Raw genomic sequence first — 15000 nt, 5'->3', positions numbered from 1 at the left:
ACAGGATACTGACGTTACAAAACATCCCATCCACTCACCGCTGTCTGTCTGTCCTGTCTGTCTGCCAGCGTCATGTACCCCAGACCACCACCACAACAATAACAACAGGGGGGAACAGGAAGTTCAAGTGTACTGAGTGTTCCAAGGCTTTTAAATATAAGCACCACCTGAAGGAGCATCTTCGCATCCACAGCGGTGAGTCAAATTGGCATCGCACCGGTCGCCGTGGCAACACACACACACACACACACACACACACACACACACACACCCCGGCATCATGACTCATACCCACCAGCCACAGTAATTTCATTGAAATGACGTGGAAATAACATTGATTCAACCAGTGTGACCCCAGTGGATGGTGTCTGCATCCTAAAGAGCACCCTATTCCTGAGCCCTATTGGTCCTGGTCAAAAGTAGTGCACTACATAGGGAATAGGGTACCATGGGCCGTGTTCAAAAGTAGTGCACTACATAGGGAATAGGGTACCATGGGCCGTGATCAAAAGTAGTGTACTACATAGGGAATAGGGTACCATGGGCCGTGTTCAAAAGTAGTGCACTACATAGGGAATAGGGTACCATGGGTCCTGGTCAAAAGTAGTGTACTACATAGGGAATAGGGTGCCATTTGGGATGCAGACCCTGTGACTCACCTATATTCACAGTGGGGGTCCAGATGTACTGAACTGACCCATTTCTCCTTTGATTTGTTTCTAATATGCAGCTCTGTTATTTCAGAGTCTTGATTATGATCATTATTGAATCTGTGCTCCTGGCCAATGTGTCGTCATTCTGTTGCTATTATTACCTCGGCCTGTTTGTTAACGATAGGTTCACCTGAGTCCCAAATAGTAGCACCCTATCCTGACAGGGTGCTCTGGTCAAATGTAGTGCAATATCTAGGTAATAGGATGCCCTTTGGAACATAACCTCAGCTGTTCAGCTGTTTCCTAGATTAATACATCTCTTTCTTTGCAGGAGAGAAGCCATACGAGTGCCCCAACTGTAAGAAGAGGTTTTCCCACTCAGGGTCCTACAGTTCCCACATCAGCAGTAAGAAGTGTGTTGGCATGGTGCCTGTCAACGGCAACCCCAGCCCAGTCATTAAGGTCTCCAACCAGACCCCCAGCCAGACCCAGCCCTCTGGCCCCGCCGCAGCCCCAGTCCGAGTGCTCCTCCGGGGGGAGAAGACAGACAGCAAGCCCCTGCAGGAGCAGCTCCCCCACACTCAGATTAAATCTGAACCTGTGGATTATGAGTTCAAGCCGGTGGTGGTGGCACCTAACGGGGCGGTGGGGACTAACGGGACGGTGTTTAACGGTGGCGTGGCGCTACCCCAGGGCACGGCGCTGCCTCAGGGCATGGTCCAGGCGGTGGTACTGCCCGCCATGGGTCTGATGTCTCCTATCACTATTAACCTCAGCGACCTGCAGAACATGCTCAAGGTTTGATTTGATTTAGAATTGGTATAAAAAACATACAGTGGCTTGCAAAAGTATTCGCCCCCCCCTTGACATTTTTCCTATTTTGTTGTGAAGTGAAATGAAAAAAATTACTTAAATTATTTAATTTAAAAAAAAAACAATTGAAAACAATTCAACCACACATATGTATACAATGCATTTTAAAAGATCTCTTTACTCAAAAAGTTCACAGTTGATATGGTCCTAAACGTAGCATGTCAACAGTAAGGTTTTAAAGTGTGATGATGCAAAATGAGGATAACAACTTATATCTATGGTGGTCCTCTTATATCCCAGGTGGCCTTGGATGGAAACGTGCTGCGTCAGGTGTTGGGGACGGCCAACGGGCTGGTGACCTCCAAGCAGGGGTTTGTGACACAGGCTGGCCAGCAGGTAATCTCAGCCATCAGCCTGCCTGGCTTCGTGGACCAAGACGGTACCACCAAGATCATCATTAACTACAGCCTGGAGCCCAGCCCGGCCCAGCAGCCCACCGCCCCTCAGCTCCTCAAGCAGGAGGCTCCCCCTCCCACCACCAACACCAACACCGCCAGCGCCACAAACACACAGCCCGCCTCCAAAGTAACAGAGAAACTCCCCCAGGACCTCCACATCAACAAGACCGAGCCGGACGACTCGGAGCACGAGTCAGAGATGGAGACGCAGGAGGCAGAGACTGAAGCTGAGACACCAAAGGCCCAGACAGGCAAGACAAGGTGTCTACTGTGTGACAACTGTCCTGGTGATTTGGATGCACTGCACATGCTCCAGCATTGTAAACCTGCCAATGGGGAGGGAGGTGACAGCGCCACCTTCGACCCCTCCATCGCCACCCTCCTGGCCGAGGCAGGGATAACACCAGGCCAGCATCCTCTAAAGAATCTGCTCTCACTCCTCAAGGCCTACTTCGCCTTAAACGCCGAGCCCACCGAGGAAGAGCTGGCCAAGATCTCTGACAATGTCAGCCTGCCCGTGGACGTGGTCAAGAAGTGGTTTGAGAAAATGCGGTCAGGTCAGATCACAGTCGGACCCCCTGGTTCCTCTCCAGATGACTCTGGACTTTCAGATTCCAGCACAGAGACCCAGCTAGACCAAGAGAAGAGCGGCACAGAGATAGAGGAGCAGCATGCCTCAGCCCAAACACAGGAGACATCATCTTCCCAACCTCCTAACAGTTCCCCTGCCTCGACGTCCCCCTCTGTCTCAGCCTCGGCCCCCTCACCACTAAACCTCTCCTCCAGCGGCCTGGTCATCGTGAAGACTGAGGTCGACTCTGAGCGCGAGGCTCAAGATCTTCCCCTGGACCTGTCCCTTCCTAAGCAGCCCCAGTCACAGCCCCAGGTCCCCCATGTTCCACAGGAGCAGCCCCTCAACCTCACCTGCCTGAAGGAGAAAGTCCAGGCCCAGCTCCCAGGACTCCAGGGAACCACCAACACCATCTACGTCACCTCCTCCCCCCAAACGACCATCCCCAGCCCGGTGAACATAATGACCACCCGGCTAGTAGCCATCACCAACCAGGGCAGCGGTGTGCCCTGCCTCAGGGCCATCTCCACCGGCACCACCAAACGGACCATCCTCATCCCCCAACTCACCTACACATACACCACTACAGCATGCAGCGGCACCACTGGGACCGACGGAGCCCAGAAGACCGTCAGAATCAACGGCTGCCAGGTTGGTTTGGGAAAGAGCTATTCAGAATGTATGATTATGTGCGAGACAAGACAATGTAAAGAGATAGGTAGAGTTTCCCCTATTTTTCCTGCTTCAGCTTTACTGACTAACCTGACTAAGCCAGCCCTCAGGAGTCAGGCTGTATTTCCAATGGTATCCAATAGGTGCACTACTTTAGGGCTCTGGTCTAAAGTAGTGCACTACATAGGGAAAAGGGAGGCATTTGGGACAGGGCTCTGGTCTAAAGTAGTGCACTACATCCCGAAAAGGGTGGCATTTGGGACTCATCCTTACTCTGACTGTGTGTGTGTGTGTGTGTGTGTGTGTGTGTGTGTGTGTGTGTGTGTGTGTGTGTGTGTGTGTGTGTGTGTGTGTGTGTGTGTGTGTGTGTGTGTGTGTGTGTGTGTGTAAGCAGGATGAATCCTCCATTGTATGTTAAAACCCATGTGAGCGGCTCACAGCGTAGCGTCTGTCTGAAAGGCGTGTCAGTGTCTGCCGGGTGTGGCAGAGAGATCTCTCTACGTTACTCCCTCTGGGCTTTTTACAGCTGATCTCTCCTCACGTAAAGGCGTTTGACATTGGAAACACTGTGTTTAAATAATATAATATAAATAGGATTATTAGTTGTAACCTATTGTTTTTGTTGGAATTCTTCTTCTTCTTCTTCCTAATAACACGATGATCATTATTATTGTTATTCTAAAAACAATCTGTATTTTTCTCGGACAGGAGGAGAAGTCTGCCAGCAGCTCAGAGGGTGTGGCGACGGTAGAGGAGCAGGATAACTCAGACTCTTCCCCTCCGCTGAAGAAGATGCGTCGGCTGCAGAGCGGGATGTACTCCTGTGACCTGTGTGACAAGATCTTCCAGAAGAGCAGCTCCCTGCTCAGGCATAAATACGAACACACAGGTAAACAATGTGGCCACGGTCTGAGGATCCCCTGGGTCAGGGGCCGTATATATATAAAGTGTCTCATAAAGCCAGCCTTTGTCCTGATATTGTACACATTCTGATTGAGATCACATTTTCTGACATACAGTGGGGCAAAAAAAGTATTTAGTCAGCCACCAATTGTGCACGTTCTCCCACTTAAAAAGATGAGAGAGGCCTGTAATTTTCATCATAGGTACACTTCAACTATGACAGACAAAATGAGGAAAAAAAATGCAGAAAATCACATTGTAGGATTTTAATGAATTTATTTGCAAATTACGGTGGAAAATAAGTATTCCAAAAAAAATATTAATTTATTTTAAGCCACATATTGATGCCATAAGTCAATGGTGGCACCTGTCAATGATTAGTAGGCAGAATAATTAGGATTTAAATGGTTTCACTGTCCAGATTCGTCTACACTTGTAATATATCCAGACTACCTCCAGGGGTGGGCAGGAAGATCTGATCAATGTTCACAATGTGTGTATTTTAACCATCTACACCTGTCTGAAGATATGGGCACGATCAGAATGTGGACATGATCTGGACAAAAGAGACATGTTAGAACCAGGTATAAACGGGGCTATAGTTGTTAATGCTGATTTGGGATCAGTTTTGCCTTTTAGATCACAGTAAATACGATTCCGCGGACAGGATCCTAGATCAGCACTGCCACTCTGAGATGCTTGATACGTACAGCCCTGGGTATGGTGGAATTATTTTTGTGTTCCTTTTTAATGAGAGCTGCTCTCAGCTTTATACCTCTCCTTCTCATCTATGAGACATGACTTCACCTGATTGATATGAATGGGGATAACATTGACAGGCATTTAAAAGACCAAGGGCTCTATTCAATCTGTATCGTGGAAATAGTTACAGCGTGATTGAAATTAGAAAGCGATGTTCCCGCGTTTAGCGGAGACTGCATTCACGGTAAACCAAGGGGCAGGCAACTAGATTCAACCTCAGGACCATTTTCGTCAGAGTGGAGAGTTGGGGGGCTGGAACATAATTATAATCATGTGTACAGTGCAAATTGACCACAACTAAGACCAGAAACATAATGTATTTGAAAATAACAGTCATTAAATATCTTGATTACATTGAGACACGATCACATCTTTTCTTTCTTCTTCTCTGGAATACTTGGTGAGCAGATTTTCTAAATGAAACACATTTTTTTGCTGAATTCCTGGGGATTCTTGTATTTTTTTACCAAAAACTAAATATAGATTATTTTTTGGGGGGCACACAAAAAACTTTGCCTGCCAGTTTTGGTCCACGGGCCGTCTGTTGCCGACCCTTGAGGTAAATGCTGAATATGTTGGCTCAATCGGAAATGACTTTGAATAGAACCCTATAGTTTGTATCTGCCTACTGCTTTCGTTATGGAGAACCCAGGCAGCTTCTTCCCTGAATTTGGTATAACAGCCGAATATCGCCCTCTTAAACCGCCTAATGTCCTCTTAAACCGCCTAATGTCCTCTTAAACCAACCTGGATTATGTCCTAAATGGCACCCTTTTCCCTTTATAGTGAACTACTTTTTATGAGGGCCCATAGGGCAATGGTCTAAAGTAGTGCACTATGTAGGGAATAGGGTGCCATAGGGCACTGGTCAAAAGTAGGTCACTATATAGGGAATAGGGTGCCTTCTGGGATTGAAACGCCCTCATCCCTCCTTCCTGGGTTCAACGAGACCCAGGTCCAGAAGAACGTATCAGCATCAGGCAGCTAGTTTGATATCCATCTCCACAAATTATGTTTGTTTATTTTACTGAAATATTTTACCATTGCAACAGACCTGCTAGAATCATTTTAGGGGAATTCTTTGGAGTGTTTTACGTATTTGTGAGAGTTTTTGTTATGATATTGTTTTCATAACAAGTGCAGTTGGTTTCACAGTTAGGAAGTCTGCAGCCTGGTCAGTGTAATGTAGATTGTAGGAAGTGATGCCAGCCAGGCAGGCTGCAGGCAGGTCAGTGTAATGTAGATTGTAGGAAGTGATGCCAGGCAGGCAGGCTGCAGGCAGGTCAGTGTAATGTAGATTGTAGGAAGTGATGCCAGCCAGGCTGGCTGCAGGCAGGTCAGTGTAATGTAGATTGTAGGAAGTGATGCCAGCCAGGCAGGCTGCAGGCAGGTCAGTGAAATGTAGATTGTAGGAAGTGATGCCAGGCAGGCAGGCTGCAGGCAGGTCAGTGTAATGTAGATTGTAGGAAGTGATGCCAGCCAGGCAGGCTGCAGGCAGGTCAGTGTAATGTAGATTGTAGGAAGTGATGCCAGGCAGGCAGGCTGCAGGCAGGTCAGTGAAATGTAGATTGTAGGAAGTGATGCCAGGCAGGCTGCAGGCAGGTCAGTGTAATGTAGATTGTAGGAAGTGATGCCAGCCAGGCAGGCTGCAGGCAGGTCAGTGTAATGTAGATTGTAGGAAGTGATGCCAGGCAGGCAGGCTGCAGGCAGGTCAGTGAAATGTAGATTGTAGGAAGTGATGCCAGGCAGGCAGGCTGCAGGCAGGTCAGTGAAATGTAGATTGTAGGAAGTGATGCCAGGCAGGCTGCAGGCAGGTCAGTGTAATGTAGATTGTAGGAAGTGATGCCAGCCAGGCAGGCTGCAGGCAGGTCAGTGTAATGTAGATTGTAGGAAGTGATGCCAGCCAGGCAGGCTGCAGGCAGGTCAGTGTAATGTAGATTGTAGGAAGTGATGCCAGCCAGGCAGGCTGCAGGCAGGTCAGTGTAATGTAGATTGTAGGAAGTGATGCCAGGCAGGCTGCAGGCAGGTCAGTGTAATGTAGATTGTAGGAAGTGATGCCATGCAGGCAGGCTGCAGGCAGGTCAGTGTAATGTAGATTGTAGGAAGTGATGCCAGCCAGGCAGGCTGCAGGCAGGTCAGTGTAATGTAGATTGTAGGAAGTGATGCCAGCCAGGCAGGCTGCCTTGGTGCAGAACTAATGTAATGGTAAAAGCAGTTCACACACTAACAGTGCAAATCAAGAGTAATGGGTTTCAGATCGATTTCTGTTGTAATTTCTGGATGAGTTTGAAATAGATTGAAACACTGAACCCTCGTGTGTTTCTGTTTTTAGGAAAACGGCCACATGAGTGCGGCATCTGCGACAAAGCCTTCAAACACAAGCACCACTTGATAGAACACACGCGACTGCACTCCGGAGAGAAGCCCTACCGCTGTGACAAATGTGGCAAGTGTTTCTCCCACTCTGGCTCCTACAGCCAGCACATGAATCACCGATACTCCTACTGCAAGAAGGAGCCCCAGGGAGGGCGGCAGGGGGGACGTCAGCTCGGGATGAGCCCCGAAAGGAGTCCTCAAACAGAAGAGCAGCAGTCAGACAGCCGACCCACCTCCCCACCTTCCCAACTGGACTCAGACGAGAGGGAGAGTGAGGAGGAGCTGGAAGAAGAGGAGGGCATGGCGGCCATGAGCATGGACGACATACGGGTGGTGCAAGTGGGTGAGGATGACGAGGAGAGTGAGATCTACGAGGTGGAGGAGTTTGAGGAGGAGAGGCAAGAGGAGGAGGAAGGGAGCAGAGAGGAAGAGGAGGAGGAGGAAGAGATCAGAGAGGAGGAGGAGGAAGAGATCAGAGAGGAAGAGGAGGAAGAGAGCCGAGGGGAAGAGGTGGAGAAGGAAGGGAGCAAAGAGGAAGAGGAGCAGAAGGAAGAGAGTAGAGAGGAGGAGGTACAGCAGAAGCAGGTGTGTGAAGAAGAGCAGGAAGAGGAAGGGATGAGAGAAGAGGAGGCACACCAGGAGGAGGTGGAGGAAGAGGAAGGGAGTAGAGAGGAGGAGGCACACCAGGAGGAGGAAGAGGAAGGGAGTAGAGAGGAGGAGGCACACCAGGAGGAGGAAGAGGAAGGGAGTAGAGAGGAGTCGGCACACCAGGAGGAGGTGGAGGAAGAGGAAGGGATGAGAGAGGAGTCGGCACACCAGGAGGAGGTGGAGGAAGAGGAAGGGAGGAGAGAGGAGGAGGCACACCAGGAGGAGGAAGGGAGTAGAGAGGAGGAGGCACACCAGGAGGAGGAAGAGGAAGGGAGTAGAGAGGAGGAGGCACACCAGGAGGAGGAAGAGGAAGGGAGAAGAGAGGAGGAGGCACACCAGGAGGAGGTGGAGGAAGAGGAAGGGAGGAGAGAGGAGGAGGCACACCAGGAGGAGGAAGAGGAAGGGAGTAGAGAGGAGGAGGCACACCAGGAGGAGGTGGAGGAAAAGGAAGGGATGAGAGAGGAGGAGGCACTCCAGGAGGAGGAAGAGGAAGGGATGAGAGAAGAGGAGGAGATTTGTAAAGAAGAGTCCCTACAGCAGGAGGATGTGTGTGAGGAAGAGGAGGTGATGGCGGTACAGGTGATGGGAGGTGTAGAGGAGGAAGAGGAGGAGGAAGGAGTGGCAGAGAAGGAAACCTTTGTAACAGAGGAAGCTATGGAAACGGAGGACAAAGAACCGCATGTGGACAAGGAGGACATCCCGGTGGAGGGGTTGGAAACTGGACAGAGAGAAACAGAGGAAGACAAGATGAACGGTGAATGAAGAAAATACATTCTCTGACAACCAAAAAAATGGAAATCCTAGGTGTCAAGTAGCAGGAGAGGAAAATCTTGTGTTGTCATCAAAATAAAACAAAAGAGGTGTGTCGGTCCTCTACTGTGTTGAAACCCAGGTGTGCCTGAGATAGACTAAAAAGAAGGGACTTTTTCTCCTGAAAATAATATCGGTGTTACCTTGTTTATAGACGTATTATACATTTTTGTATAAAAGTTACAGCTGACCTTTCAATTATTTTGTTACTGAGAGTGAGACATCTGATCCCAGGTCATTTATGTTTGTCAGTGTTATTTTTGACTAATTTTGCCACTCTTGTTTTAACCTTTTAACCTGTACAGTTGAAGAAACATTTCTATACATTTTTATTGCCAATGATGATGTTTGCTAAAATCAGTATTTTATTGAGTTGTAAAACAAAAACAAACAAAAAACTGCACTACAGTAATCCTGGTTTATCTATGGATACGACATGCCTCATGATGTGTTGTCCACCCTTCAGTATTATTATGTCCACACCAGCTGTACATCCTCTTCATGTTAGCTAACGTTAGCATAGCATTTTGTTTTCAGTTGGTTTGTTAACATTAAGAAGAAAAGAGGATTCTGGGGCTATGGGTGGGAGGGGTTAGCCTGGTATGGGTGGGAGGGGTTAGCCTGGTATGGGTGGGAGGGGTTAGCCTGGTATGGGTGGGAAGGGTTAGCCTGAGTTCCAGTATGTTAGTGCTATCATGCCAACTCCTCATCACTCACTGTCATGTTTGGCTTGACAAGGACAGCAGTGGAGTTGGCAAGAGCACAAACAGATCTGGGACCAGGCTATGTGGGGGTGGGGGGTGGGAGGGGTTTGATGTGATATCTGTCGGACATCATAACCAAACTGTCCTATCAGGGAAAAGTAGTGAAAACAATCTCAAAGCCAGCATTCTGCTTGTCCTTGTTTGTGTCCCAATAATCTATCCTTCCTCCTGAAGGGTGAACTTGTTCACTGATCCCCATGAATCTAAAAGCATTGGATTGGTGGAGACATGGGCTCGCTAGACTATAGAATTTTACACAATATTTCTTACACCAGTCATTTCCTTTCAAAGTCCTTGAAGGGAAGTTATCACGTGCACACTTTTAGAGAATGGAGAGATTATTGGGACGTGAACCCTAGTTATCAGTTGGTTTGGTTGGTTTTTAATCAGTGTCATAGGGTCATATGAAGCAGGAGGGGTGGAGATATGTGCTCTACCCCACCCCAATATCTCCAGCCTTATGCAAGACCAGACCTGTGTGCTGTAAGTGCCATTGAACCGTGTTCTTTGTACCCCAGCGGATGTAGTCAGTATGTATTTTCTGCTTCAGGCCCATATTGATTAATGTTTGTTTACTTGGTTGGACTCATTTTCACTTGTTTAGTTGGGTTTCGTCCCAAATGGCACCCTTCAGTATTCCCTTTATAGTGCACTATAGGGCTCTGGTTAAAAGTAGTACAGTAGGGAATACAAGACGATAGCATGAATAAGGACTCCTTCGTGTGTGCGTGAACAAAGAGGAACAAAGAGAGAATAGGACGAATACGAAAGGTTTTTTACAATATTTAAGGGGATTTTCCTGTATTCGAGCGTCAGACATTATTAGATGAGTGCACTTGTTTTACAAAATGGTGGCAAGCTAACCCGCACTTCAGGTAACAAACGTTAGTGAACGTGGTCCCTGTGTTTTATGAAGTGTTTCAGTTGATTTGACCTTTACAGTGTTACAGAATTATTTTCAGTTTGTTTTTTTAGTTTTTAGTTTTTCTATATGTGTGTGTCCTGTGTATGTTTTCAACCATGGCAGTATTAGAAACCTTTTCCATGAGGAGAGCGTACCTGTTTAGTTTTTAGAGGACTTTTTATATTTACGTGTCTTATCTTTCTATTTCTTTATGCTTATTTATTACACACATTGTAGTGTACAATAGTGTAGTGTGAATTGATACAATAATATATTTTAGTATGAAAAATGATTTGAAGGTCATTGAATCCAGAGTAGGAAGCGGCGCTCTGGGGGCGATGAAGTTTGTTTTGAAAAAGGTATTAACATGAAAAGAAGAATAAATAAATGGAGAGAGAAACGGAAAGCGTTTCATCCATCATCAGGCTCGCTGGTTAGACTGACCTGTTCTTACTGTGATATGAAGCTACTGAAAACTAACTGTGTGACTAAAACGCATGAGTCCTTGCTGTTGTAATGAAGGATTGATCTCGTTATGAAGATGTACGTTAACTCCTTTTTTTTTTCTTTCAAAGCCAAAATTAGATTCTCATGCCCTTTGTCGTTCTGTTTTGTGCCAATTTGTTACGTTGTACTGTTATATGTCAGAGGTTACAATTTGTTTTCTACATTTCCCGTTTAATCCACTCTGTTTTTATAGTTTTATTTTGTTTTTTTTGTTCCATTTTTTTTACTATTTCCCATCACAATAAAATACAAGAAAGCATTTCTGAGATGGGCTGAACTTTTTTAATTTTATTTTAATGTAAGTATAAAACCGTTTAATTCCTCAACTGTATTGTTTGGTTGCCTTTTAGTTCCTAGTGGGAGTCCGGAGACAATAGTTAATGTATTGATGCTTGTTGTTAGTAGATATATATGGTTGTATCCAGTAGAGGCTGCTGAAGGGAAGACAGTTCATAATAAAGTCCGGAGTGGAGTAAATGGAATGGTATGTGTTTTGTTACCATTCACTCCATTCCAGACATCATACTCCATTCCAGACATTACACTCCATTCCAGACATCATACTCCATTCCAGACATCATACTCCATTCCAGACATTATACTCCATTCCAGACATTATACTCCATTCCAGACATCATACTCCATTCCAGACATTATACTCCATTCCAGACATTATACTCCATTCCAGCCATTCACTCCATTCCAGACATTATACTCCATTCCAGACATCATACTCCATTCCAGACATTATACTCCATTCCAGACATCATACTCCATTCCAGACATTATACTCCATTCCAGACATCATACTCCATTCCAGACATTATACTCCATTCCAGACATCATACTCCATTCCAGACATTATACTCCATTCCAGACATTACACTCCATTCCAGACATTATACTCCATTCCAGCCATTCACTCCATTCCAGACATTATACTCCATTCCAGACATCATACTCCATTCCAGACATTATACTCCATTCCAGACATCATACTCCATTCCAGACATTATACTCCATTCCAGACATTATACTCCATTCCAGACATTATACTCCATTCCAGACATCATACTCCATTCCAGACATTATACTCCATTCCAGACATTATACTCCATTCCAGACATTATACTCCATTCCAGACATCATACTCCATTCCAGACATTACACTCCATTCCAGACATTATACTCCATTCCAGACATTATACTCCATTCCAGACATTATACTCCATTCCAGACATCATACTCCATTCCAGACATCATACTCCATTCCAGACATTATACTCCATTCCAGACATCATACTCCATTCCAGACATCATACTCCATTCCAGACATCATACTCCATTCCAGACATCATACTCCATTCCAGACATCATACTCCATTCCAGACATCACACTCCATTCCAGACATTATACTCCATTCCAGACATCATACTCCATTCCAGACATTACACTCCATTCCAGACATCATACTCCATTCCAGACATCATACTCCATTCCAGACATTATACTCCATTCCAGACATTACACTCAATTCCAGACATTATACTCCATTCCAGACATTATACTCCATTCCAGACATTATACTCCATTCCAGACATCATACTCCATTCCAGACATTACACTCCATTCCAGACATTACACTCCATTCCAGACATCATACTCCATTCCAGACATCATACTCCATTCCAGACATCATACTCCATTCCAGACATTATACTCCATTCCAGACATTACACTCCATTCCAGACATTATACTCCATTCCAGACATTACACTCCATTCCAGACATTACACTCCATTCCAGACATCATACTCCATTCCAGACATTACACTCCATTCCAGACATTACACTCCATTCCAGACATCATACTCCATTCCAGACATTACACTCCATTCCAGACATTACACTCCATTCCAGACATCATACTCCATTCCAGACATTACACTCCATTCCAGACATTACACTCCATTCCAGACATCATACTCCATTCCAGACATTACACTCCATTCCAGACATTACACTCCATGCCAGACATCATACTCCATTCCAGACATTACACTCCATTCCAGACATTACACTCCATTCCAGACATTACACTCCATTCCAGACATTACACTCCATTCCAGACATCATACTCCATTCCAGACATTACACTCCATTCCAGACATTACACTCCATTCCAGACATCATACTCCATTCCAGACATCATACTCCATTCCAGACATCATACTCCATTCCAGACATTATACTCCATTCCAGACATCATACTCCATTCCAGACATCATACTCCATTCCAGACATTATACTCCATTCCAGACATCATACTCCATTCCAGACATCATACTCCATTCCAGACATCATACTTCATTCCAGACATTATACTCCATTCCAGACATCATACTCCATTCCAGACATTACACTCCATTCCAGACATCATACTCCATTCCAGACATCATACTCCATTCCAGACATCATACTCCATTCCAGACATCATACTCCATTCCAGACATTACACTCCATTCCAGACATTACACTCCATTCCAGACATTACACTCCATTCCAGACATTACACTCCATTCCAGACATCATACTCCATTCCAGACATCATACTCCATTCCAGACATTATACTCCATTCCAGACATCATACTCCATTCCAGACATTATACTCCATTCCAGACATCATACTCCATTCCAGACATTATACTCCATTCCAGACATCATACTCCATTCCAGACATCATACTCCATTCCAGACATTATACTCCATTCCAGACATCATACTCCATTCCAGACATTATACTCCATTCCAGACATCATACTCCATTCCAGACATTATACTCCATTCCAGACATCATACTCCATTCCAGACATTACACTCCATTCCAGACATCATACTCCATTCCAGACATTATACTCCATTCCAGACATCATACTCCATTCCAGACATTATACTCCATTCCAGACATCATACTCCATTCCAGACATCATACTCCATTCCAGACATCATACTCCATTCCAGACATCATACTCCATTCCAGACATCATACTCCATTCCAGACATCATACTCCATTCCAGACATTATACTCCATTCCAGACATCATACTCCATTCCAGACATTATACTCCATTCCAGACATCATACTCCATTCCAGACATCATACTCCATTCCAGACATCATACTCCATTCCAGACATCATACTCCATTCCAAACATTATTATGAGCCGTCCTCCCCTCAGCAGCCTCTGCTGTTTGTATCAAATTAACACAAGTCTGTACACTGACTATCAACAATGAGCCTTTTAAAGGTGCTTGAGCCGTCCGCCTCAGCGTTTATCTTGAACGTGAACGTCAGGGAAATAGCCTTTAAAAGGTGCATTGTGGGTAGTGCAGTGCTGTGACGTGTCTTTGAATGAAATACCTGACTGTATTTCCTAAATGTTATCTGTTCTGCCAGTTATATTTCCGGTCTAAAGGTGATCTATAAAGGAGATTACAGTTCTGACACTGAGCCAGTTTGTGGAATCCGGTGCCTCCTGGGAAATGTCAAGTACATTTTCATTTAAGAGCAACTTCTCCATTTGAACACGGCCTACGTGGCATCGATATGATTCAGAAACATCTATTCTACTGTCAACATGGACTACAAAGTGTAAATAGGATCATTTTTGGTCATAAAGTAATTCTCGCCAAAACTGAGATTTGCCAAATATTTAGAGGGAAAAAGTATGTCACGGAAAGATGGGTACTGTAACAGTTTTCCTCGGGCTGGGTTTATTTCAAGCCTGCCCACATGTCCACAGCTAGCAGCACCCAAGTAATCAATTCAGAGCAGCTGCACGAGATCCAATTGTAATTCATATGGTCAATTTGGTTTGACATCTGATATCCCTATGGGGCAAATAAATGACACAATGGTCATGGGGACAATATTTTAAAATGTCAATATGTCTGACTTTCATTGACTTAAAAACCTCAAACCAACTATAAATTGTAGAAATGAATTGACAAATATTGAAATAATTTAATAAGACAACTAAAATGTGTGCAACATGAAAATATTGTCCCATTTACATTGTGTAATTTATTGACGGTCCCTAACTAGCCCCAGAGATAAGCTATCCAAAGTCAAACCAACTTTTCCACGGTTGCACACA

General features: G+C 45.3%; 1 protein-coding gene across 1 annotated transcript in view; it reads left to right on the top strand.

The window, feature by feature from the left end:
- The window catches only part of LOC139387271 (zinc finger E-box-binding homeobox 1-like), a 93483-nt gene extending 84772 nt beyond the window's left edge, over window positions 1-8711 (top strand). Inside the window, exons 5-9 of the mRNA XM_071133384.1 lie at window positions 69-195; window positions 985-1451; window positions 1767-3146; window positions 3876-4056; window positions 7165-8711. Of these exons, the coding sequence (XP_070989485.1) occupies window positions 69-195; window positions 985-1451; window positions 1767-3146; window positions 3876-4056; window positions 7165-8618 (3609 nt within the window). The 3' untranslated portion in view covers window positions 8619-8711. The remainder of the gene's footprint in view (window positions 1-68; window positions 196-984; window positions 1452-1766; window positions 3147-3875; window positions 4057-7164) is intronic.
- The last annotated feature ends 6289 nt before the right edge of the window (window positions 8712-15000 follow it).

This window comes from Oncorhynchus clarkii, chromosome 28 (genome assembly GCF_045791955.1).
Source record: "Oncorhynchus clarkii lewisi isolate Uvic-CL-2024 chromosome 28, UVic_Ocla_1.0, whole genome shotgun sequence".
NCBI classification, from domain to species: Eukaryota; Metazoa; Chordata; class Actinopteri; order Salmoniformes; family Salmonidae; genus Oncorhynchus; species Oncorhynchus clarkii.
Note: the sequence above shows the minus strand (reverse complement) of the source record. Positions and strands in the feature narration are given on the sequence as shown.